Source organism: Augochlora pura, chromosome 2 (genome assembly GCF_028453695.1).
Source record: "Augochlora pura isolate Apur16 chromosome 2, APUR_v2.2.1, whole genome shotgun sequence".
NCBI lineage: Eukaryota > Metazoa > Arthropoda > Insecta > Hymenoptera > Halictidae > Augochlora > Augochlora pura.
The window spans coordinates 2,822,843-2,846,347 of record NC_135773.1 but is presented as its reverse complement, the minus strand read 5'-3'; the positions used below and the strand labels follow the sequence as shown (position 1 = coordinate 2,846,347).

At 39.8% G+C, this 23,505-nt stretch overlaps 2 protein-coding genes across 5 annotated transcripts in view; one reads left to right on the top strand and one right to left on the bottom strand.

The window, feature by feature from the left end:
- The window catches only part of LOC144473288 (uncharacterized), a 33,194-nt gene that overhangs the window by 2,117 nt on the left and 7,572 nt on the right, over window positions 1-23,505 (bottom strand). For 2 of the 4 annotated variants that reach the window (XM_078187051.1, XM_078187042.1), the window contains 22 exons: window positions 14,998-15,162; window positions 13,692-13,877; window positions 13,409-13,585; window positions 12,901-13,066; window positions 12,669-12,777; window positions 12,319-12,445; window positions 11,192-11,255; window positions 10,943-11,046; window positions 10,706-10,860; window positions 10,479-10,593; window positions 10,221-10,408; window positions 9,982-10,135; window positions 9,341-9,561; window positions 3,843-3,940; window positions 2,258-2,448; window positions 1,736-2,179; window positions 1,400-1,654; window positions 1,218-1,334; window positions 990-1,159; window positions 582-777; window positions 354-502; window positions 22-180 (listed from right to left, as the gene is read on the bottom strand). In XM_078187051.1, coding sequence (XP_078043177.1) covers window positions 22-180; window positions 354-502; window positions 582-777; window positions 990-1,159; window positions 1,218-1,334; window positions 1,400-1,654; window positions 1,736-2,179; window positions 2,258-2,448; window positions 3,843-3,940; window positions 9,341-9,561; window positions 9,982-10,135; window positions 10,221-10,408; window positions 10,479-10,593; window positions 10,706-10,860; window positions 10,943-11,046; window positions 11,192-11,255; window positions 12,319-12,445; window positions 12,669-12,777; window positions 12,901-13,066; window positions 13,409-13,585; window positions 13,692-13,877; window positions 14,998-15,162 — 3,710 coding nt within the window. The remainder of the gene's footprint in view (window positions 1-21; window positions 181-353; window positions 503-581; window positions 778-989; window positions 1,160-1,217; window positions 1,335-1,399; window positions 1,655-1,735; window positions 2,180-2,257; window positions 2,449-3,842; window positions 3,941-9,340; window positions 9,562-9,981; window positions 10,136-10,220; window positions 10,409-10,478; window positions 10,594-10,705; window positions 10,861-10,942; window positions 11,047-11,191; window positions 11,256-12,318; window positions 12,446-12,668; window positions 12,778-12,900; window positions 13,067-13,408; window positions 13,586-13,691; window positions 13,878-14,997; window positions 15,163-23,505) is intronic. The other 2 variants (XM_078187070.1, XM_078187062.1) reach the window with 2 other exon arrangements.
- Window positions 18,555-23,112, top strand: LOC144473305 (carbohydrate sulfotransferase 11). Its single transcript, XM_078187079.1, has 6 exons — window positions 18,555-19,067; window positions 19,284-19,432; window positions 19,749-19,920; window positions 21,061-21,220; window positions 22,124-22,323; window positions 22,614-23,112. Exons 1-6 carry the CDS (start codon window positions 18,921-18,923, stop codon window positions 22,857-22,859), a joined length of 1,074 nt encoding a protein of 357 aa, XP_078043205.1. The 5' UTR covers window positions 18,555-18,920; the 3' UTR covers window positions 22,860-23,112.

Below are 23,505 nucleotides of genomic sequence, written 5' to 3'. Positions count from 1 at the left end.
GAATGAAATAATGTTTTTTACCTAGCATCCAAGTTACCATCCGTCAATAATTTAGCACCAGTGCTTAATAATTTATCTCTGGCATCTCTTGGCAATATCATAGTATGTTCTGGTCCTATTCGCTCAACTATGGATGTTAATAATCGAGCCGTGGCTGCTCTCACGATAGCGTTTTGATGACTGCAAGTAAAGTCAAGACAAGATTATGTGGCCTCCGGTTTTAATTTTAGATTACGGAATTAAAGATTACAAAAGCATTAAAATTTATTTATTAATATGAATGTAGAAGACAGATGATTATTATTGCCGCTTTTGGTATAAGACACAAAGTGTTTAGAATCTAGACTATTTACCCAGCACCGCGCAGGATTATAACTGCAATAGTTTTATGAGGAGGCATGTGCTCAATCATCCGATCCAGAGCTGTATTGCAATCCGCTCGTAGAAACCGATTAGTATCGGCTGTTCTGTGAAGTAAAGGTGCAGCTATGTCCTCGAAGTCCTGCAAAAACGCAATATGCAAGGTGTAGAATATATAGAGCACGAATGTGACAAATTTAACGACATTCATGATGTATTACTTGATCTATTCCACGGATCCGCGAGCTAAAAATGTCAGCTGCAGCCATGCAAGCAGAACGGGCGACCTGTGATCGAAGGCTTTTTATTTGTTGACCCAGAAGTTGATTTATCGTTGGTGTAGCATGGACTTCCAAGAATTCTGGCTGGTTCTTTGTTAAGTGGGACAAAGTTTTCAACCCTTTCATGACGGTCTCCCTGAAAATCGATTAGAAATCGGTTATAGAAATTTTTCTCCTGTTTCCATTCTTCAGAATGGTTTATTTAAGTGTGCACATAATTGTTTTATCTTATAATCCTTTACTTCCATACAAGAGATGCTTTCATCTCCATTTTTATTTTACCAGAGAAAGGAAAAAAGTGTGCTTCTTTTGGAAAACAGGTCATAGTAAGTTCGACTCAATTTATACCATTCTTTGCTCTCCAGGTTGGCTAAGCAGCCCTGTACCACTGGCTTCAACTTCTCCGTGCTCCTTGCATTGCTTCGGTACCGCTTCGTGGGCCGTGGAACCTTCGATGCGGCTGGTCTTCTGGATCGAGCTACTGGCTCCAAAGGTTCAGTCTGCGAAAATGGAACAATCTATAGACATTCCAAAATTTTATTCCGGACCTCTTTTGCTTTAGAATTCTAATGTTACTTCAATTTTTAATATCCCAGGCTCGGTATTTGTTTCACTAGAGCTATCTCTACTCTGCCCTTCCTCCACAGTGTTACTCTCGTTGCTCTCATTACTCTCATTACAGTTGTTGACAAACTACATAACAGAATAGATGAATAATAAAGTATTCGTTAATCACTTAAATCCTTTTAGCTACCTACTCTTTGAGCATTCTCCTCTTCGTCGTTCTCATCCAACTGAACAGCAACCTCTACAGGATTTTCTACAAATGTGGAGGCCTCGGTCGAGTGAGGTCTAGAAGCAATGATGATCGTTGGTGACTCTGTAGCTTTCGATCCTCTACGAGACTGACTCTGCTCCCCTAATCCTAATGACTCGTCTTCACACTGCGTTGCAGAGGATACTAGCCTCTCCTCGTTCAGATCCTCAACTTCTTTTTTATCATAATCGTAGCTCTGTCGAAGGAGAAATACTGATTTGAAGTTACCAGAAGCCTTTTGTTAATCTTTCAAGTGGTGTCATCAAAGGATACTAACCAATTTACACGAGCTGCTTCTCGAGCTTCGTCCCGGTGACTTCAACGTTTCGATCTCGATGGAGGTTCGACTAGGTGATCTACTTAGCTTCTTAGGGCTGCCTGACGATCTTGACGATGGCGTTGTTTGTATCTCCTGAAGTTGGCCATCGCTGGAACGTTCCAGGCTCTCGCTGGTAATCAGTCTTTCACCAGACAAAACGGAAATGGTAGACTGTCTTCTAGTACTAGCTCTATCTTCTATTCTTGGCTCTCCTTCATCGGAACCACTGCTTTCGATACGATTCTCTGCTTGTAACTCAAAGTGTCCTGAACTTCTTGAACAAGAACGACCTTCGCGCTTCAATTTCGGGTCTTCCTCGCTGCTCCAGCTCTTTGGTGCATCATCGTCCACGGAAGGACCATTTGCTTCGTCGATTGTTTCTATTCTGTTTTTCAATGCGAGCTGAAATAAGATGTCCAAGTGAGAAATGTCCGGGTTATGTCCAGGTCGATGAAAGATATCTGCAGAATAATGACTTACGATGAAGTCTACGGTGTCCATGTTGGGCAAAGTCGACGGCGCATCGATGATATCAAACGCCGCGTCCACATCTGGTCTCTCAGGGCTAGAAGATCTACTCTCGCTATCTTCTCTGTTATCAGCAGCATCCTGATCTGCGCTATCCTGTTCAGTGTTCTCTAAAGCGTCCGATGAAGAGTCTTGTTCATCTGCTGCAACAGTAATAAAACATTCTTAGCCAATGAATTACATAAAATGTGTTTGACATTTGAGCCAGATGTCGTATGTCATGATTCAAGGTGATCGGAGCTTTAGATCCGCCCTTGGGAGCAGCGACCATCGTATCGGCTACACTCTGTATAAAGTATAGGACAAAGGTAAACTGTACTATGTACAACAGTTGCTACAATAAACAAATATGCTACATCGAAGCCTTATTTTTTAATGTCAATTGTGGAAGACTCACAGGTTCAAAACCAAAGAGGCAGCGATATAGTGTAGATACATAGAAAAAGGAAAGGATTAAATAGAATTGTAGTTCTATAGAAAAATGGTATAACTTAGTTTAAGTCAATGCAATTTAGTAATAAGTAATAGTAGTATGTAAAGTGGTAAGCCGAAGGTCATCCTAAGCCGAAAGGTGAAAATTATATCAAATAAATGATAACAAATAATACTAAATAAATTCTAAATGTAATTCAAGTCTTAGGAATCGATTTTTAATGTACTCATACTGCTGTAAAGAGTAAATGGAGACTTTTATGATCGACTGTATAAATTAGACTGGAATTTCCTTAGAAATGAAAGATGATTATTTTGACACTTGGCTGAAGTAATTTTTCAAAATGGTTGAAGTTTCCATGGGCCAACTCAGACATTGTTAAAGAATAAAAATCACGATCGAATCCCCTTGAAACATCGGCTCGAGCACGACTCGAGCATCCCAGGCAAAATATTGATTGCAAGCCAGTGTTGGGTCTAGGCTCGGCACGTTAGCAATCGCCGAGGTGAAGAACCTCGCGCTCTAGTTCGTGTGCTTTCGATCGGTCCGGCCACAGTCCCACAGAAAGTTTTTCGCCGTTGTTCTACGATCAACAGTTCGATCGAACGAAGGATCCGATCAGATTCTCCATACAGGGTGTGCGCCAATTATTCTTGAAGATTGCCGAATATAAGCTAGTAGGTTCTATAGGCTCGCAACTCGAACAGGTGATGCAAGCTTAATCAGTTGACACTGACGGAAAACAATAGTTCGGCCTTCAAGAAATCACTGTCGAGGTTGTATCGCGTTCGAGCTAACTTTAAATAGGTAAACAGATGAATCCCATTCTCACCTTGTTATAGACCGTGGCGAATCAATTTTTTGCGCTTTCAAATCAAAACGATTGCAAGATAAGACAATAAAGACGGTATACTATCATCTGGCGTAAATTTTTCATCAAGATTCATTCGTTTCAAAAATTACTTAATGCAGGTTCGATAATTCGATTTATAATGTACGGATTCCAGTTGCGAGACAAATACAATTTTATTTAAATTTCGGTAGAGTTGTTCATAAAAATTTAAGCTCGTTTAACAGAAAGGAATGAGATTTTTGCAGAAATACCTTCAAACTGTGTTTCGATCGTGTTCAACCGATATCTTTCCTCCGGCAGAAAATGCTTGTTTTTCTCGTTGTACTCCTCCTCGTTCACCGCTTTATCTCTGAAACACGAGGAACAGTCCAGTCAGAAAAGTTGAGAATTAAAGCGTAAAACGGTCTGTATTGTTTCCGCGAGCAATTTACATAGTTATACAGTTGTGATTACTGGTTCCGCTCTTCTATGCATAAAATATGCTACTAACAAATGTCGAGGCCGCGGAGCACTGTAAAAGCCGATCATTATTTACAGTTTACGGCTTATTTGAAAACTCTGCTAATTATTTATATAAAAGGATGGAACGTTGTACGCTTTGAAAATGTGTGAGTATTTTCAAATAAATTTTCAAACTAGAATATTTAACGAAACAACGTCGTTGTACAATTTGAAAAATTATCGAAATTTAAAGTATATTTGCATGATGCGCAAAAGACCTCTCATACTAAATTGACAGTATTCCATGACAGCAATTTTACCTCGCCAATGGCTAGTATAAATAATTAAATTAGAATTCTTATTAGCATCGATGATTGTAATCGATAACTGCAGTTAGAATTTTTCAGCAACTACTGTGAACCGTCTCAAAATCTGTCTCAAGGAATGAAGAAAAGAGGAAAGGAAATATCGTCTTCTATCTTCTATACGAATCGGCGAACATACATCGTGTCGTTGCTAGTGTTCAGCGTCAAAGGGATCACGGGCGTGGTGTTGGCAGTGGTAACTATAGTTGTGATCGAGTCCTCTTCCTCCTTCGCTGCGACGTCCACCGACTGTCTGCACCTGAAGGCGCAGGGACAGTAACGGAGAACAGTGTCAGCGATCTTGCACTCCTTGCGCCACGAGCTCGCCGACTTTCTGTCGAAATTCTGATCCTTCTGATCTTCCTCCTTCAAACCGTTTACTGGCTCTTTGGCCTCTTCTGTCCAATTACAGTACCTGAAGATCATCCTGACTTATTGACCGTCCACCTTTCTATCTCAACGATCTTTATCTCCATCCGTTGTTGGCATTGAATCAATCAATCAATGAATAAATCATGGATCGATCAAAGTTCGGTTCTGTTCTTGACTGTAGTCCACGTTATTTAAATAAGTAGGTTGTTCCGACAATAGGCGTTAGTTTGAATGGTGGATTTACGAGGGTGTCAGACTCTTGACATCGGTGTTCAGAGTAACAGAATTTCTGGGACAGGTGTTCAGTCTCGGTCGAGTACAATTGGTGACTCTTCACTGTCCTAAATGGGATTTACAGTTCGGAGACGACGACAGTTTCATCGATCGCGATCGAAGGTCCTCGGCTTCCGGCGGGTGGCACCGTTCGCGCCGTTTGAGAAGTTCGTCCGCGACCTGTCGAGTTCCCGCATTCTTCGCGATTCACTTTTGTCGTGGCTGGTCGAACGATCTTCTGTCGTCGAATGATCTATGACGGCGATCCTTGGTGATTCCACGTTCAGACCATGTCCACACATTGTGCGGGCTTATTACTGAGTTTTAAAACTGTCTCTATCATTGCAGTTCTATGTTCTGTATCGATATTGACAATAATGATTTTTATGCAATTTCTTCGAAGGAAAAAACAACCAGTTCCAATTCTACGAATGTAAAGATGTAATAAATTATAATGAAAGATAGAAAGAAAATAAAAGAAATTCTACGAACGAACAAACTAGAAATACAGTGAACTTGAAATTTTGGCAGAGATTAGGTGATTTTGGCGGTATTATCGACAGTATTATCGAGCTGAACAGTATTTAGGAATCACTAGCGTTTCAGCAGGGCCATGAGAATAGTGTTCCTCGTGAATTATGCAAAGTCTGCCGCAAGGCAAATAGAATACGATAATAAAAGCGAAAAATCGAAAAGAACATTGCTCGCGTCGCTTGTAAATCGTTTCGAACACGATCCATGCGATATAATCGATGTCTGCACGAAAAATTCAAGTGTATCTCACGCACGGATCTTAATGTACCTTGATAATCTTTATGACGAACAGCGGGAAACGCGGGTCAATAAATTGTTACGTGTCTAGACGCGTGCAAAACGAAACTTTCGGCCCTGAACATTTAGGGGTTGTTGTGCGTTCGGCGATCGTCTCGGTAAGGTTAACGAATGATCGATTAACAACCTGTTATGTAGCTGACTACAACACTGGTAACACTGTCATTCGGCAGGCAGTGTTTACGAACTTACCGAAATCATTTAACTCCTGTCACTTTATAACATTTCATATATAATAAGAATAATAATAATAATCGAATATTATTAGTATCGAATGTTAGGTCAGAATAAAAAAATGTGACAAACTTTTGCAAACAATCTCAGTCCAACGACAGAAATATATTCCGCGAAAGTTACCGGTTTAAAAAAAGAAGAAAGAAAATGTCTTGCTGACTGTACGCTTCAATAATTGAGAGCTGTACAGATAGACGAAGAGGAAGTGCATAAGGTTCCGTGACAAGGTAGCAGCATTTCAGTTTATAATGCCATAAGTTGCTACCCTCTGACGTGACGAAATTCGATCTATAGAAAATCTACGTTCTGTTGCGCTCACGATACTAGCAGGCTTCTATAGCGATAACGTTAAGCATCGGTCATTTGTATTCCTGTTATCTACTTTCGCACTGTCCAAATGCTTATGGGCAACAGTTCGATTTCAAAAATGCAACAAAATGAACCAGAAGAAGTTGCATAAAAATACAATCCTGAACAAAAAATTTCCTCCGGTTCGCGTCTAATTCAATACAATCACCAACACTCGCAGAATCGACCCTAAAGCAACAGATTGATCACCTTCGATCAAAATCCTCCAGGAGTGCTTGGATGAGAACGTACTTCGCAGTTTCTCGTAAACATACTTGCGAAACTGTTAACCACATCTATGCCCGACCGGATAATTAACTGTGCACGAGAGGGCAATTAGAATCTTCATACGAGCCGACATCCTGAAGGGAAGAAGAACCACAGGTTCCGATAGTCGAGCAGCACGAACAACACTGTCACGAGAAGAATCCTTCGTAAAAGAGGTTTATATGGTTTTGCGATCGCATGGGGGGGGGGGGGGCACACAGAGTTCGAAAGTCGCAGGGGATACCAAAAGGGGACCGCGCGTAATTGGCACGACGCGACGACGCGACAAATGACGACGCACGCACGACTGTGCCCCACGTAGACGTCAGACGTCCCGACGCTGACCGCTGCCCCTACCTTCCAGGTAATTCAACCCCCTTCCGCCTCCCTGTAACCCCCTTTCCCGCCGTTTCACCTGTAACCACGCGATACCGTACGTCGAATGGCTATACACTGACCGTAGCCGCGACCAACCCCCTCGGACAGGAGCGAGGGTGGAAACACCGGCGTCGGTGTGGTCTACGCGCGTTTCAAGTGAAAATGACCAGGTGATATCGACTGTCCCCACCTTCCTGTCTCGACTATTTTTTTTTTCCGCTGGCACGAACGAGAAATCTCGTAATCTCACCGATTAAGTTCTTTTCGGTCTAACCACAGTTTGAAATAAATGCTTATCTTTCGTTTGAAAAATATTCCATTCAAACCTTGTTTATTGTAAAATAAGTATTTGCACAAGTTTCATCCATAAGGCGAACGCTAATAAGCTTGAACTGTGAATTATTTATGTAAAAGTTAAGCCTTTAGAATACCTATTTATCTGTCTTAAGTGGTCTTGATAATACTATTTATTGAATAGCCGCAGTGATGAAGATGTTTTTTTATAAAAGCTGAAGTGTGTCGACCTTTGCGAACACTCGTGAGTTTATCGCACAAGGGATGATCACGATATTGTAAATATAATTACTCCCAAGTGGAAGGATATGAATAAACCGTATCATACGATAACAGGAGAACGATAACGAGAACGCGTATGAAACATTTATAAAGTCGGAGGAGGGCAATCGAAGTAACGAGTTGAAATTGTTATGTGGCTAATATTCGTCTACGTTTATTTAAACCTACGCGAATTGTAATTAACATGCGGCGTGGCTTGTGCCGCCACGCACGCGACGTTCGTAAATCAAGGAAAGAGAAACGGGACCAAGAATGTTCTCGGCGTATCGTTACTCGTTAATACGTCCCGTGAGATTGCTTTTTAAACGGATCCTCGTAAATAATCATGACTATGAAAATCAATTTCTGGCGGTCGTTGAATTTAATCGACCTTCTTTCTTCCGACAAAAAAAAAACGAAAGCATCGAGATAAGGATAATCGTGTCAAGGTCGAGACTGTGATTTCAACCCTTCGTACGGGTCCAAACGATATACTTCAATGTGTTCCGAATCATTCTCTAGTCTGCATCGACATCGCTCACGCCGATGTAAACATTTATATTGTACCATTTATTTGAGACGTTTGAAAATGATTGAAATCGTTTTCAAATGTATTGTTAATATTTAGATTTTGTACTTAATACAAATATGTTTGTTCATAAGCGTTTGTACAGTCCAACAAAATTTAATTCTGATCTAATCATTTTTGTTTTCTTTCGCAAAAGTTTGATTATTTTTATATTGTATTATTTTTCTGTCCTCCGTCGTCCGAAAGTTCTCATTTTATTTCGAACTGAATGAAACGCGTGACAAAGCTATTAAATAATTAATAAATTTAATTAAACTTAAACTTTCGAAAATTGAACAATGAAAATAAAAGTTTGCAGTCCAGCGATATTAAAAATGCAACATAGAATGGTGAAATAAAGTAGCTTCAAAACAAAATGAAATGACTGAGTCAGCATCGCAAAACAAAGCCAAAGGATGACTAAAAGGACGAAGCAACGCGTCACGATAGAATTCCGCCAAGAAAATCGATCAGACAACTGCACCGTAATTGTTTTGATAAGATGCAATAATCTAGACAATACATTTCTCGGAACCATCGCAGCTGCGAGCTCGGAGAACAAAATTACAGAAAGTATTGGTACTTGTCGCCTTCTCAGAGTCATGCTTATTTGTTCATTGTAAAAAATTTATGTGCAGCCTAGCACGTGCAATTTCAATGCACCAGAGAATTGTCAGAGAATGGTAGGTTGTAACTCGCACGTCAGCAGTCGACAAAACTGCAATTGGCGATAATGCCCTCATGAAGAAAAGTCAATAGGTATATTGTAACACCTGGTACCCCGATATTTATTATGCGCGCCACGGTGGTGTCACATTGGTTACTACGTTTGCAAATGTTTGACACAATGTTGATAAACGAACGATTATTATGCAAATCCTGTGACGTTGGAAAACATGTTCCTGTGATATTATCAACTTTTAGTTTATTGTTATAATAGCATTTAAGAGTAAATAAATTATTAGGTATCGTAATAAATTAACGACACACTGATAATCATAATAAATGAGCAAATAGAATATTTCTGTAAATAGAACATATTACATTCTATTTGTGATTATTAACTATCGTAATTGTTTTAATTAAAGTATCAAAGGAAATTCAATGTTATACTTACATATCGTACATTGAGGCAGCATGACCTTCCCCGGAAGCTATTCTAGGGAATTGTTGTCTGTGGTATAATTGCGATGGTGACAACGAACGCAGTCTTCTTCTGTAAGACGTGCTCGCTCGTATCGCCGGGAAATAATCATTGGTCTGAGCGTCCGACGAAGTAAGCTCAACGTCATTAACCTTCTGTGAGGTCGCGTCCTTGGTCCTACGGTAGAACCTAGTCTGTAACACGATGCAGTTTTCCATCAGGTTCTAATACTTTCAAGAATTCAGGGATATGATTAGTGAAGCCCAAAAATCATTATATCGATTTTTCCAGATATAAGAATTAAATTTTGCACTAATATACTCAATATACCGTATTTACTTATCGTCTGAAAGTTTATGAAAGAGGTATTCAAGTTGAGAGACTACTTAATATCTTAGCTCTTTCAATTTTTATCTCACTACATAAATTTGATTTGATGGAACTATTAAAGTTGCATGGTAGACCATCAAAATATTAAATTGAAATTAGAAAGGAAAATGTTTATTGTCGTGCAATTTTCTACGATTTCTAATTATTAAACTACGTATGTTTATATTGATTAACAATTTTTCTTTGAAACATCTGCAGTTATAGTAATACTGAAGAAGACCTACTCGAGGGTATATGGTCCTATCGTTGATCTCTTCACCACTATTGCTATAATCAAGTCTATTGTAAGAGTGCGTTAATGGCGTTGGAGCTGTCTGAAGTTGCCTGAATGAATTATCGCCCTGGTACCGTTCCTGTCTTCTGTTAACCAAATTGTACCTAGAAGAACGAAGCCTCTTTAAAGTAACTGTTGCACTATAAGATAATCTATTAAAACAGTTACTAAAATTATGTCTTTATTTACATATCGTGCATAATAAATGTTTGTTGCTGAATGTTCCTCGGCAATGGGGACTGTTGACTATCGCTGTAATTCGATTGTGAGAACCGGGAGCTATTGTCTGACCTCCTTGATGTTTTATCTTTCTCCACATACTTGTGAAACATTCTTCTGGTATCTATGTATTCCTGGCTCGAATTGTCCGAAAGATTCTGCAATGTTCGTTTCTTTAAGTAATGCCTTTTAAATACTTATTAATATTTCGGAGTAATCAAGACTTACACTGTTATCAATATTCGTATTATTTAGGTTCTTTATGGAGCAGAATGTCTCATGACTAGTACTGGTGCCACTCTCTCGTTGGTTCTTTTTTCTCCTGAACATAGTTCCGCAAGATCTAGATATATTATATTAAAAATGATTATGGATTATGGATTTTAGCAGTTCTTTTAATTGATTTGTACTTCATTTTAATTTAGTATTCCTATAGAATTCCTAAATATCATTACTTAGCATTTCCTTCATGCGAATCAATGCTACTAGTACTCTCAGCAGCATCTTTCAATCTCTTCCTTAACTGATTCGAATCCATATTGCTATTCTTGGACCCTCGATCCCTAACGAACAATACTGGAATCCGAGAGTCTGCTTTATTAGTAATTTCCTGAAATACAAGCTACTATTAAGGCGAATTATTATAAGCTATGGTACGGTTGCCAAAGAGACATCATCTTAAGATGATCTACCCGTTGATCTAGAGTGTCATCAGCTATGTTACGGTAATTCTGGGTCTCCCGCGCCGTTGCCGGAAGTCTTAAATGGGATCTCGAGCTCAAGGTATAGCTCTCGCCTAAAATTAAATAAAAACGCAGGAGTTATAAATTCAATGGCACTACAATTTTTAGTAACTTAAAAATTATAGGAACTCGTTGTTAGCTAATCTCATATTCAATTTGTTTATAAAGACAATGAAACACTATCAAAAACATAATTACCATTTCTAAAATCGGTATTAACGCCTCGACCCAGTTGCAGACTTACTTCATCACACTGAAGATTCTGCAAGAAATACATAATTACCATCAATACCATTTTATTCAAATCTGAATTAAAAATATTTTTAACTATTCTATTCAAATTAATTTTAGATAATATGCGTTACAGCAACAGTATCGATTAATTAATTCTTCACGTTCTCATGATCGTTACTAACCTTAAGTAAACTCAATACGTATTGTAAATTTAAATGGGACATTATCTCGGATAAACACCAACTGAGATTATGGTTGCCATTGACACGAGAACGATTCTCCACCAATGCAAAAATAGCGCAACACTTCCAAAGAATTTTTATACAATATTTATACAGTAAAGCAACTCTGTAAAGAATTAAAAAAAAAACAAAACTGTCTCCGGTGTAGCGGCTTGAATTCATCGTTGAATTAATTCATCGAGATAGTAAATCAACGTGTTCAATCGAGTCTTGTACAAAATTAATATAATCTATAATGATCGACGGGCTGCGGATTTTACAGTTTTGTAAGAAAGATTAGCGAAACGTGAAGTATAGAACAGAAAATTATTTTCTCGTATAAATATCTATAGCCTAGATCACTGATTTATTGAAACAACATGAGATACATTCAGTTCGCGATCCGAAACAATTCATTTTTAGCGCGCAAAGCCGCCGTCGTTATTCAAAATGCAATTTCTTATTTAAATCGCGAGAGGAAAGGCGGAGAGTAAATACAGTCGTAATTTGCAGCTGAGAACCGTTTTCGTGTAACATGTTTCGCGAGCAACGCTGACCTCGGGACACGCGAGGAAACGTCCAGCTGAGAACGTAAGCCTATTCGGCTCATTAAGCTTGCATTTCGATAGCGGCCTCATTAAAATTGTTAATTGATATTTGCATTCCACATTGTGTACTAATGCTATTGATTCCGGACGCGCGCCAAATCCCGTTCATTGACACCGGTCAGGTACACTGACAGGCATCGTTATTATAGTCACTGTACAATTTAATTAGAAACGTCTTACTATTTAAATCTATTGAGAAATGGCATTCTTTATAGAGTTGTATGCTCCACCTAATTATTGTTAAACTTCATATTCGCTATACCTGACTGTGTGTTGGTACCATCTGCCAAACCACGGGGGGGTCACCTTTAGGTCTCATTGCCATTCCAAGGGCTACCAAATTTGGCCTATCGATCCAGGGATTTTCAGAGGCCTTTGCATTCCCATATCTGAAAATATTCAACGAAACTCCGTATTGTATAATATTATATTGTATAATAGACCTCACAAATATATATTACTAAATTTATTTCTAGTAAGGTGTATTTGGTCTTTTCTTATACTGTTTGCATTTCTTTTTTTCATTTGCTGCCTGCGTTTGTATGTATAAAATAATTCATAGTAAGTTACTACTGATTGCTAATGAACCACCTGTAATATTCAGGACATTACTTAGCAAGTTTCTCCTGCTCGGACTTAGTCGCTATAATTTGACCCTTGGTCCGACCGACGCTCGGCGATACCGAACCACTTCCGGCTACTATCCAATCAACATCAGGACCTGAAAGAAAAGTGTAATCAAATATTGAATCAAGACTGAGAATAGCGGAAATTGAACACGTTCTATAGATCGCCGAGCGGAGGTCGGCGATAGACTATATTAATGATCAAATAGAGGACTTACCAGTGGCTATCTGGACGGTGGGCGAAATTTGCAAACCGTACATAACGAGGCCATCGGCGGAGACCAAAGGTAACGACTTCCGGGCGAGACGCGCCCGAATAGCAGACATCATCGCCTCTCCATCGTGTTGTGCTTCCGATGCCCGTTTTCCAGCCGCTAATACTTCCTGCAACCGTTCAACAATAACACTACCGATCCTCCTCGCTATGCATTCTAACTCCCTTTCCGCTACCATTCGTAATCTCCCTTCCCTTTCACGATCCTAGTTTGGCTAAGCTAGACTAAGTTAGGCTAAACATGGCCCTGAAAGATTAGAGCGAGTCGCACTCTTGAGGATTGAGTTTCGGCGATGATGTGAGTATCATTTTACGAAATGAGTACAATTTCAACAAATGATCTCCCACGAACAATGTAACAAAAATCAATTCTTGTCTTGATCATGTCTGACTATTAAATAAAGTGTGCTAAATGATTTTTAATTTCTTCTGTGCGAAATAAAATTCAGTACCTCAGTTTCATAGATCTGTGCAAGAACAGCCAAAGTATCGAGCGCAGCCTGGCGTACTCTGCGTCTTCGATCTCTGACCATTTTAGCAACCTTGTTCGCCACCGTGTCCACTTTGAACTCGGTGCTCGGGAAAGTCACCAGAGAGAAGATTAACAGCTGCAGGGTGTTCTCCCTGGTCTATGGTAACAAAAAGAATAATCTCTAATAATGGAATGTTTGACTAAAAAGTCTAACTTAAGAGTCTCTAGATAAAGGATGTACACGAATGGTCACAAAACATTACCTTAGCGTTTCTAGCGTTCAAGCACCGCGGCTGCAGGAATTCTTCCAGAAGAAGAGCTGGTCTCAGTCTAAGCATCGCTAGTCTGGCTAATTGAGCAGCGCACGGCCCACCTTGTCTGGCTAAACCCCATGAGAGTTGGGGCAATCGTTCTTTCAGAGCCTCCTCGCTCACGCCAGCCACGACCACCTAATGGAACCGAGTGATTTACGTTTCATCAGGCGTGTTTCTTAACTTTCTTATTTCTTCGCATTAAAGCTGGTCGTCATAAACCTCAATTTGAAATACTCGCGTGTTAAGTAGTCACGAGGGGCACTGTTTACTGCTATTTTACAGGAATGCTCGGCTTGAAATGTCCTAGTGTTGCAGGAAATCTGATGTTCAAAGAAAACTTCGGATCTAAGCATGTAGCTATTTTTAGGTTTTGTAATTCTGGGACTTTGGGGCCTAGGGTGTCAAAGATTATGTCATCGTTGAAACTATCTGGAGGGTGGTTACGTGTTCTTTGATCCTGCAGACCTTCAAAATTGCTGAGATTTCTTGGTTTTCTGGACCTTTAGAACTAAATCCTTAGACTTGTGGAATTTTTAAGATTCTTGGCCATCCAAAACACTATTTAAGTGTAAGGATCCTGAGACCTTTGAGTCTAGGATTCCTAAGGACTTCTAACGATTCCTACCACTTTTGGAGCTTCCAATACCTTGAAACTTCTAGGACAGCAAGATATTAGAATTCCTGAAATTTTGGAGCCTTTAAAAACGTTTATTAAAGTTACTGAACTGCTGAGACTTTTAGGTCATCTGTAATTTCTTAAAATGCACTGAAAACATAGAATCCTTTAACTCCAAAAGGCAGTGAAATTCTCCGGATGTCTAAAATCTTTGGAGACATGCACAACAAGATCTGCTAACTATCAAGATTCTTGGAAAACCTAAACTCAACAGAACATCTACTTGTTGAGATTTAACGAATCCAAGATTCCTTGAACCGTGAGAACGTCTAGGGATTTTCACTAATTTCTGAGACTATTAAGTTTCCTAAATCTTGTACGATATGAATAATATATAAAGTCGCGTCGATTAATGAATTTGCGAACTTTTTGCGAATAGCTGTTACCGTTTCGCCAGCAACGGCAATCAGGGAAAACAAAGTAACCGTCAAGTAATCCGGCACGGAGATCATATCTCGATTTATCAACTGGTAAACGAAGCGACGAAGAAAATAATATATACTTACGGAATAACGCGTGCTAAGAACTTAGCATTTAGATTGATCTAGCAGGCGCGAATGTACGAGTTCCCAGGCTTACCTTTGCCACTGCCATGCCTGCAGCAGCTACTCGACAGCTCCTTTCACAGCCTAGAACAGTATGCAAAAGAGATCCTAATCGCGGCTCTATCGCGATCAGCGCAGAAGACGTTCGTAAAGCCGATGCTACTCGTTCCAGGCCCCTCACACGAGCTCGCCAATCGTCCTGGAACAGTGCCACGTCACGATCAATTAGAGAAACGACAAAAAAAAAAACAATTACATTCTACAAAATTTTTTAAATTAACCAGCTACGTATTTGCCGAAACATATTTGAACACTGAACTTGCGAGTTTCCGAAACTTGTCGATATTCAAACCGCTATTATTTCGTAAAAAATAATCACACGACGATAAAATTAGACTGATTTTAAAGCTTCGAGCTTCTACTTTTATACCACGTTAGTTTTATCCCGAATCAGTAGGCGGAAAGCTGATGGCATGTGTTTTATCATAGACTAGAACATATCTGAAGATTTGAAACGTGAAGACAAATGCGCCATGTTACGAATCAATCGTAACATCGTAGCATGAATGTATCGAGAGGTTTGGGTGCAGAAAGCATCATTTCTACGTGATGTCGTTGTTCAAGAATCACGAGTCACGAGTTGTCGGGCGAACATTATCGATCGTTGCAGCAGCAGGTCTGAATGCGATGCACAGAGGTAACATCTGCATTCGCTTTTCGATTCAACTGTATTTACGCGGAGATGGTCAATGATATCGACTTTCCGTAATTTCGTTAAACTCGCGGAAGACCGTGTCGCATCGCGTGAGACCAGGCCAATTTTCTGCGGCCGAAGGTAGCCGCATGATTCAATTGTAATCCCATTTCGTTGTTCGTTCTCGAACTAGCTGAAAGTCGAGGATTGCCTTTTCGTTCCACGAATAAATTGAAAAAATTGATTTTTAATCGAAACAATCTTCACGGAAGAAATGACTTGAACAATTTCGTACGTTGATCCGGCTTAGACAGGTTCACATGATAGAGCAGCAGTCAGAAAACTCAGCTTGCCGGTGGTTAATTGAATGGGAATGCTATGCTAATTGTCTAGAAGCGCCGGAGGTGAACGTAAGTAGAACGTAAGTAGTTCATTAAAACCAACGGAGCTCAGACTGGAAAGCTGCATAACGCATAAATTTCAGTGAATAATGGTAATAATCATAGCAAGCAATAATTTCACGCCATTCATAATTCAGGACGCCGAGACGAACGCGAACGGGAAAACCGTGGAATTCGCGGATTCGAAAACGTCTCGTCGGGTTTGGAGAAGAAAGAGGGGGGGGGGGGGGGGGGGTAGAACGAAGGTGAATCGTGCCAGAGATTTGCATATAACACGGAAAGGACGTTTTACTGGACCGACTCGGCACACGCAACACATTCGCGTAATTATTTTCTTGTTAGTGGGTGGAAGGTTCGGCGCACGCGTCTTCCACCCCCCGCGTTCCCATGCATAAATGACCCCTCCCCCCTTTCTGCTTCTCTTTACCATATTTTTCCACCCCTCTCCCTTCTCCATCGCCACGCAACCTTACTTTCCCTCGAGCTCTTACCTCTGCTTGTCGTCTACTTTTCTTTTCTCTACTTTCATTTTCACCCTCTTCCCTATTAAACGTCCCCTGTTATCACCTCTTACACTTCTCTATTCATGCTTTTTCTTACTTATCTACTTTTAATCCTGTTCTCTGTCGTATAACTTTTTCCGTTGTTTCTGTGGATTTGAATTGTTATTAAAAAAATTGACTAACGCTCGTTTCGTCAAAGGAACCAAAAGGCAGCTGTCAAAATTTTTATATAAAACTATGTTTATCGGAGAAATCGAAGAAGAACTTCAAAAAGTTTAATTTAACATTATTCCCTACGCTTAATCATTGACTTTACCTGCTTGCCCAATAATAAAACGAATTTGGTCAAAAATAGATATACGTACAAAATCTCCGAAAGCAGTATTAGCTGACTAAAAAATTGAAGACAAACTTGTCATATTCAAAAGACAATCATTGCGATGCAGTGTCAGGATTTTTATAAACATCGGTTAAAATTCTACGATTTTATCGAATGCTTCTAAAAGGTTGAAAAATCGTACTTTTAATGTGAGTAAGCGTTCTATCCTTTCCTTCGGACTTTATCTTTCCGTTTCGTAGTATCACTCTCCGTTTATCGTTTTTCATCCACGGAATATTCATGGTGGTCGCACGCGGGGGTGCGCCAAGATGCCGGTGCCACGTGGAAAACGCAAGAAAACATGCATAATGCAAAAGTCTGCGTTTCAGTGCTACGAAGATACGTGATGGAAATATATCCTGGAAGTGTGATCAATCCATTTAATCGAATGACGCGTACCGTGACCTCCCCTCCCCCCCCCCCCCCCCCGAGGGTGTGCTTCGGAAAAAAACCCGGCGGACGTTGAAAAAACGACGCGGGAAGTGATTAACACGTTAGATTGATGAGGGTGTTGCGTCTGCGGTGGATATCGCGGTGGAGGTTCGCGACCTGGGGGAGCTTCGGCAACTTGCGGTTAATCTTGTGCCGTTTACCGCTGTTAACACATCTTGCGCGGGCACTTTGCCGCCAGAGTCTTACCGTGTAGCGGGCGATCTTTTTTTCGAAATTCATTTATCTTTCCAACGTACGTCTATCTGATCTCATTGTAAAAACACCACAAAAACCCATCGATAACGTCCGCGAAAAACGACTTTAGTCGCTTCCCGCGCAAGATGCGTTAATACGTTGACAACCTCAATAAAATCACGCAAAATCAAAATCGTTGCGACAGCGCGAGGATGGGCACATTTTGTTTAAAGCGATATAACATCACTGGTCACTAATTTCGACTTTCCATAACAATTAAGTACATCTTTTAATAACTATTCGTTATTAAATTGTTCATCGAGCTTATCATTTTCAAACACAATGATCGAGCAAAGACGATTATCGGTATCGATACCGTTCTATCGTTATCAGTAGGTAAATTGCAGCGGACGCAACAAGGCGCGAGTGACGCCTGAATCGTTTATTCTCGTGCGAAACGGTGCCGTTATTTCTTCTATTAAAAAGTAAAAAAAAACACCGGGGATTGCACGTCGGCCGTCGGGTCGATATCCGTGATACTATTCAGTTTTATAGTTCTTATTGCCCGCACACCTGCACGCGGCGACATTCATGGAGAGGCATAGACTGGCCTTGAACTTCCGTTGAATGAAAGGAAGACAATTTTCACGGCCAACGGGTGTGTTCGACGTGTTTCTGCGACACGAATAGCACTTTTCCCAACTTTCCACGCCGGAAACTCTTCCACAACCTTCGGCCTTATGTCCGTTAACGTTTCAGTTTCTGCCTAATTAAGAATTCATAAACAATTTGAACCGACCGCAATTGGCTATAAATAATTTGCAGACATATATGTGGATTTTGAATCTTCTACATTATCTTACAGTCAATCAAAGGGATCGACAAAGAAACGGAAGTCGAATTTTCTAGATCTTTGCAAGTGATTTGTCATAGATTGTGCCGTCATGTTTCAAATAAGAACACGCGTTCGTATAAATCTTTTTTTTTTCGTATAAATCTTCTGTTAAGGTTGGCCTACCAAACAAGGGACACGCTGAACACGAAAATCTCTCACGTCCGAATGTTCACGGACAGGAAGAAGTTAATTGTATTCTGAAGGTCGACCATGGAATATCAATTTGATCATAGTATGAGATGTCTTGCCGCGGGTCTCGCGCACGCTAGATCCATCACTGTCCCAGGTGAAGAGGAAACCGGTCAGTCAGTGTCCCGTCAGTAGGAAGAACGAATATTTAGCTGGTTCTTCGAGCAGACACGCGCTTTTTTCGTGAATGATACTAATTTCGAGTGCAGTTTCTAAGATCTCGAAAAGGAGCACAGTGCAACTTGATTGAAACAATTTAACAAATCACGATGTTTCGAAATCGCCGAAAAATCGAGCGAATGTTGAAATACATCCTAGGCTGTGGGTTGTTTATTGTGATCATTAGATTAACGATTCTTCGTGTCGGTGAAGAAGACGGGTCGCTGCCTAAGCATGAAGAATTGAACAAATTAATGGTACGCGCATAATTTTGAATTATAATCTAAACATGTAATAAATATGTCGCGGGTTTTCGTTAGTGATTGGGAGTAATAGAATAGTAGTTTTGAATTCTTTAAATAGTTTCACCGGTTTGCAATTAGTCTTTCATAAATTCATAAAATCCACTGGTTACTGGTAAATCAATTACACTACTATTATTTCATCTTGTAACAAGAATAAATGTTATTTAGGCGGAGGCAGAGGCAGATAATTTTAAGCGACTGACGAGAGTCACAAACACATGCAGAAACTATAATCTAGGACCGTACAAGGATCCTGATAAACCCGCGATCTTCAAACATCCACCAGCGCCGCAGTACGCTGTCTTTTACATGATTAGGTTCGCATATCGATTAATTATTATCATTAATTATTCGCAGAACTCGAATGAAATTGATAGTTAATCTCTTTCAATTTTCGGTAAACTATTGATACAATCATTCTATCGTTATTATTTGGAATAATTAGCAATCTAAATAATAAAGATAGAGAAAAATTCAGTTCGGTTAATCGAGATTCTATTGTTCCGAAATTTTTAATTTAAAAATAATTAAAAAATTTTTATTCAATTTTCACCAAAATTATTAGAAAAAAAAGCAAATTCTGTGTCTTACGAATTAATAGATTGCTTTTGTGCTATATTATATGTCAAATAGATCGCATAATCTGTCATACTGTCCGATTTACAAAGCCGGCAGCACAACGTGGATCTACAACTTGTGTCTTCTTATGAACATGCGAGAAGACGAACTAAACAGTGGAAAGGAGCAAATATCGACGATCGCCAGGAGAGTGATACCAGAACTTGAATATCCAGAGGCTGAGAAGGTGAGAAAGGTGTTGCACAAAATTTCCTTCGCATTTCGTTTCACAACGCGTGACCATTTTTAAACTAAAGAAAATTCTACCGAACTCCCCCTTCTCGGTACTCACGCGCGGAAATAGGAATTTGCATAAACGTTCGATAAAACGACATTCCACCGCACATAATTCTCGTACATTAAGAATGAAATTTTACTACAATTTGCCATGACAGTTATCCAATTATTAAATTGCTGAATAAACAGCTTCGTTTCACGTAGTTCCGTGAACAAGACTCTAGTTTTTGTTACTACGAGCCACTTGAATCACTTTAACCTCTTAGCTGTGTCGACCAATCTTTAATTCTGTATGCATTTGAACGATCACACTGTGTCCAGCTTCCTGCAGCAAGTTTTTTTATGATTTTTCGGAAATATTTTACAAATACGTTTCACAAAAATTGCGACGTATACTCTCTGACGAGTATAAACCATAGCTGAGATGTTAAAAATTGTTGATAATAGGGAAGACATTGTTCCGAAGACATCTTGAGATAAAGGATGCAAAAGTGGGTGCATCGATGCATTAGATTGTGCGTTAAATATATTTGCGGACTTCTGAGGAAAATTACACGTATTCAAAGCAATAATTCTGATAAATTTTGAGATATGTTTCCGTGGAGAGATTTCCGTGCAACTTAGATTAAATGAGAGCTGGAAATGTTGATTTCAAGACAGGACAGATTAGGCTGAAATTGTGTAAATTTATTCGCGTCGTCGACTGCATGGCACTATATCTTATACGAGAAAACGCAAATGAACTCACTACACAACCTAATAGATTATCGTGGATTAAAAATGAATCCGAGTCTACTGGGCTACAAATCATTCCTTGTAAAAAGATCTGTAATTTCTCGCAAGCCTAATTGCAAGACCATTCAATTGGAAACGTACACAAAGATAAAAGAAAAGAGGGGTGATGCAGCGCTGCGACGAGGCCGTTCGGCGAACAGCTCGGCGATAAACGAGCACAGAAGACGAGAGTTGGTTAGCCGGTGTTTATCGCCTAATTGTAGTATGCGCTGTTCGATTAACGAAATCGTCGAGATCTTCGACAGAATCGGCCCGCGAACGTAACAGGATCTAACAGAAGGGAAACCGGTGGCAGGCGTTGAGGGGAACGGAGAAACTGCTGGTGGTAAGGCACCCATTTGAGAGATTGCTGAGCGCGTATCGTGATAAGCTGGAGAACTCCGTGGCTGGAAGGGAGCACGGGACACTTCACTTTTATCGGAAATACGGCGGCAAGATTGTTCAAAAGTATCGCGGTGAGTCACGGCAAAATATCGACCGCGATATTCCCTAATGTCGCGTACCCATGGTGTGCCGGTACACGTGCGAGATTTCTGGCCCTCCTCCAACCGGTGTAAATATCTGCCGCGATTAAAACATTTATTGCGACAAACAACTTCGAACTGATTAGAATTTCGCCATGAGATTAAGCCAAGCCTTGTTAACCTACTTTTCATATATCGCAAAACAAAAGCATGAGAACATGGAAAAATCTAAGCAAGCAGATCCTTATTCCGTCGGGAATTAGTTATTATTCTTGTGCCTGCTACATTTTCATAAATTTGAAAACTTTATGAGCCTGTAGAGATCCCAGGGAAAGCGTATTTTGTACTTGCAGAAGCATTTGGGATTAAAATGGATGCAAATTTTGTGCGCGTAATTCATAATTTATTCGATTCTTTTCGTTCCTCTCGCGTACCGTTCGCAACACCGCGAAACTCGGTGGTTCAAAATAAAATTAATAATTACATACGGAAGTAACAAGCTTTTAATAAATATCTATTTTTCTTTTAAGATTTTAAGAAATAGTGGAGAATGCAGGAATAATCTTAAATTCTTTTATTATTTTTCATTGCTTGGAATTTTATACAGTCAGTTTTATCACGAATTAAAAAAATAATAAAAACTATACCGTACATGCAATCTAATCTTTTTTGCAAAAGAAACATTTCGATAACAACGAAACAACCGTGTTTTACGAGATCGCGATTATGTCAGAGTAAAATGATTTACTGTTTCATTCGTTGAAAATATTGACTCTGTCATTAATTAGTTTGATTTGTATAAAAGTAGGGATATGTTTTATAAATAGGAGGTAACCGAGCGTCTTTCCACGCAGAAACAATCATTTGTGATCGAGATATGTATTACGTTTGCAGAGAAGAATTTCACGAGACCGCGCGACGATCAAGTGATCCGGGAAGATGGCGTTCCGCCGCCAAACGGGATCGAGCCTACGTTCAGAGAATTCGTGGAGTATTTGATTCACACGGATCTAGCCAGCTATGGTGACGATCATTGGATGCCTTATTATTTGTTTTGCACTCCTTGTCTCGTCGAATATGATATAATTGCCAAGGTATAGTAAAAATGAAATAACTTTAAATACGAATGAAGTAACTTTAAGTTTTAATGTTACGATGATTTCTAAACGTAATCTATACATTTACAATATTATAGAAATGATTTAAAAGATTATACTGTAGGAAAGTTAAAGATTTCAATACACCTCCATCCCATTTATATTTCACTGGAATCAGACTCCAAGGAAAGAACACTTTTTTTGTCCTATTTCAATTAATTTAATGCTAATAACGAGAAAAAGGGCTAAATTGTTTCTTAGTTGATAGGTATTTATTTGTTTCGCAGGTGGAAACACTATGGAGAGACCAGATCTACGCGATCCATAAATTAAGGTTGCAGGAATTAATTAAGCCAAGGTGGCGACACAGCGGGGGACGCTCGAATGCATCAAAAGTATACTTCAGTCAGCTCAGTCCAGACATGGTGAAAAAGCTCTACGAAAAATTCAGATTGGACTTCGAGCTATTTGACTATTCTCCGGACGTTTACTATCAATACGCGACTGGCCATTACCCAGTGAATAAATTCTAATTGATACATCTGTCACCTATTTACAGTGAAACGATCTGAAAATGCAATTTTCTCAAATCATTGCCTTACACGTTTTAATCATTCCTTGAATCGCTACATCGTTGAGAAAAGATTGCTCTATCTTTTCCTGATTGAATTTAAACGAGCATCGATCGCCTCTCCGCATGAGAATCGCGGGCGGCGCTAATCGACTCGCTCATGGAATATTTAAAAATCCAACTACACAATGGTGAATTCAATCCGGACCGGTTCTGAACTGTCGCGGCCACGGAAATCACTCACCGGTTGTAACGCTCGCCGATTACGAAAAACAAAGAGAGCAAGAACTAAGGGGACGTGTTAAAGTCCGATAAGCACACGTAGCCTTAATTGATGGGGTTTAAATCACGTTACGCCACGCGACGAACTTTTGCCGACGAAATCGATTGACCTAGTTCGCCGCGGATGTATCAGAACGATCTGTCCCAAAGTCCTTCCCCTTAAACCCGCGTTAATAGGGGTCGTGAACGGACAAAGGAGAAAAAATATATACGTCGATGATTGCTGGTCAGTGTCCCTTCATTGATCCCTGGACGTTTATACCGATGGGACAATACAATTTTTATATCTACTCTAGAGTCTTCGAAGTGCACGTACATAGTCATTG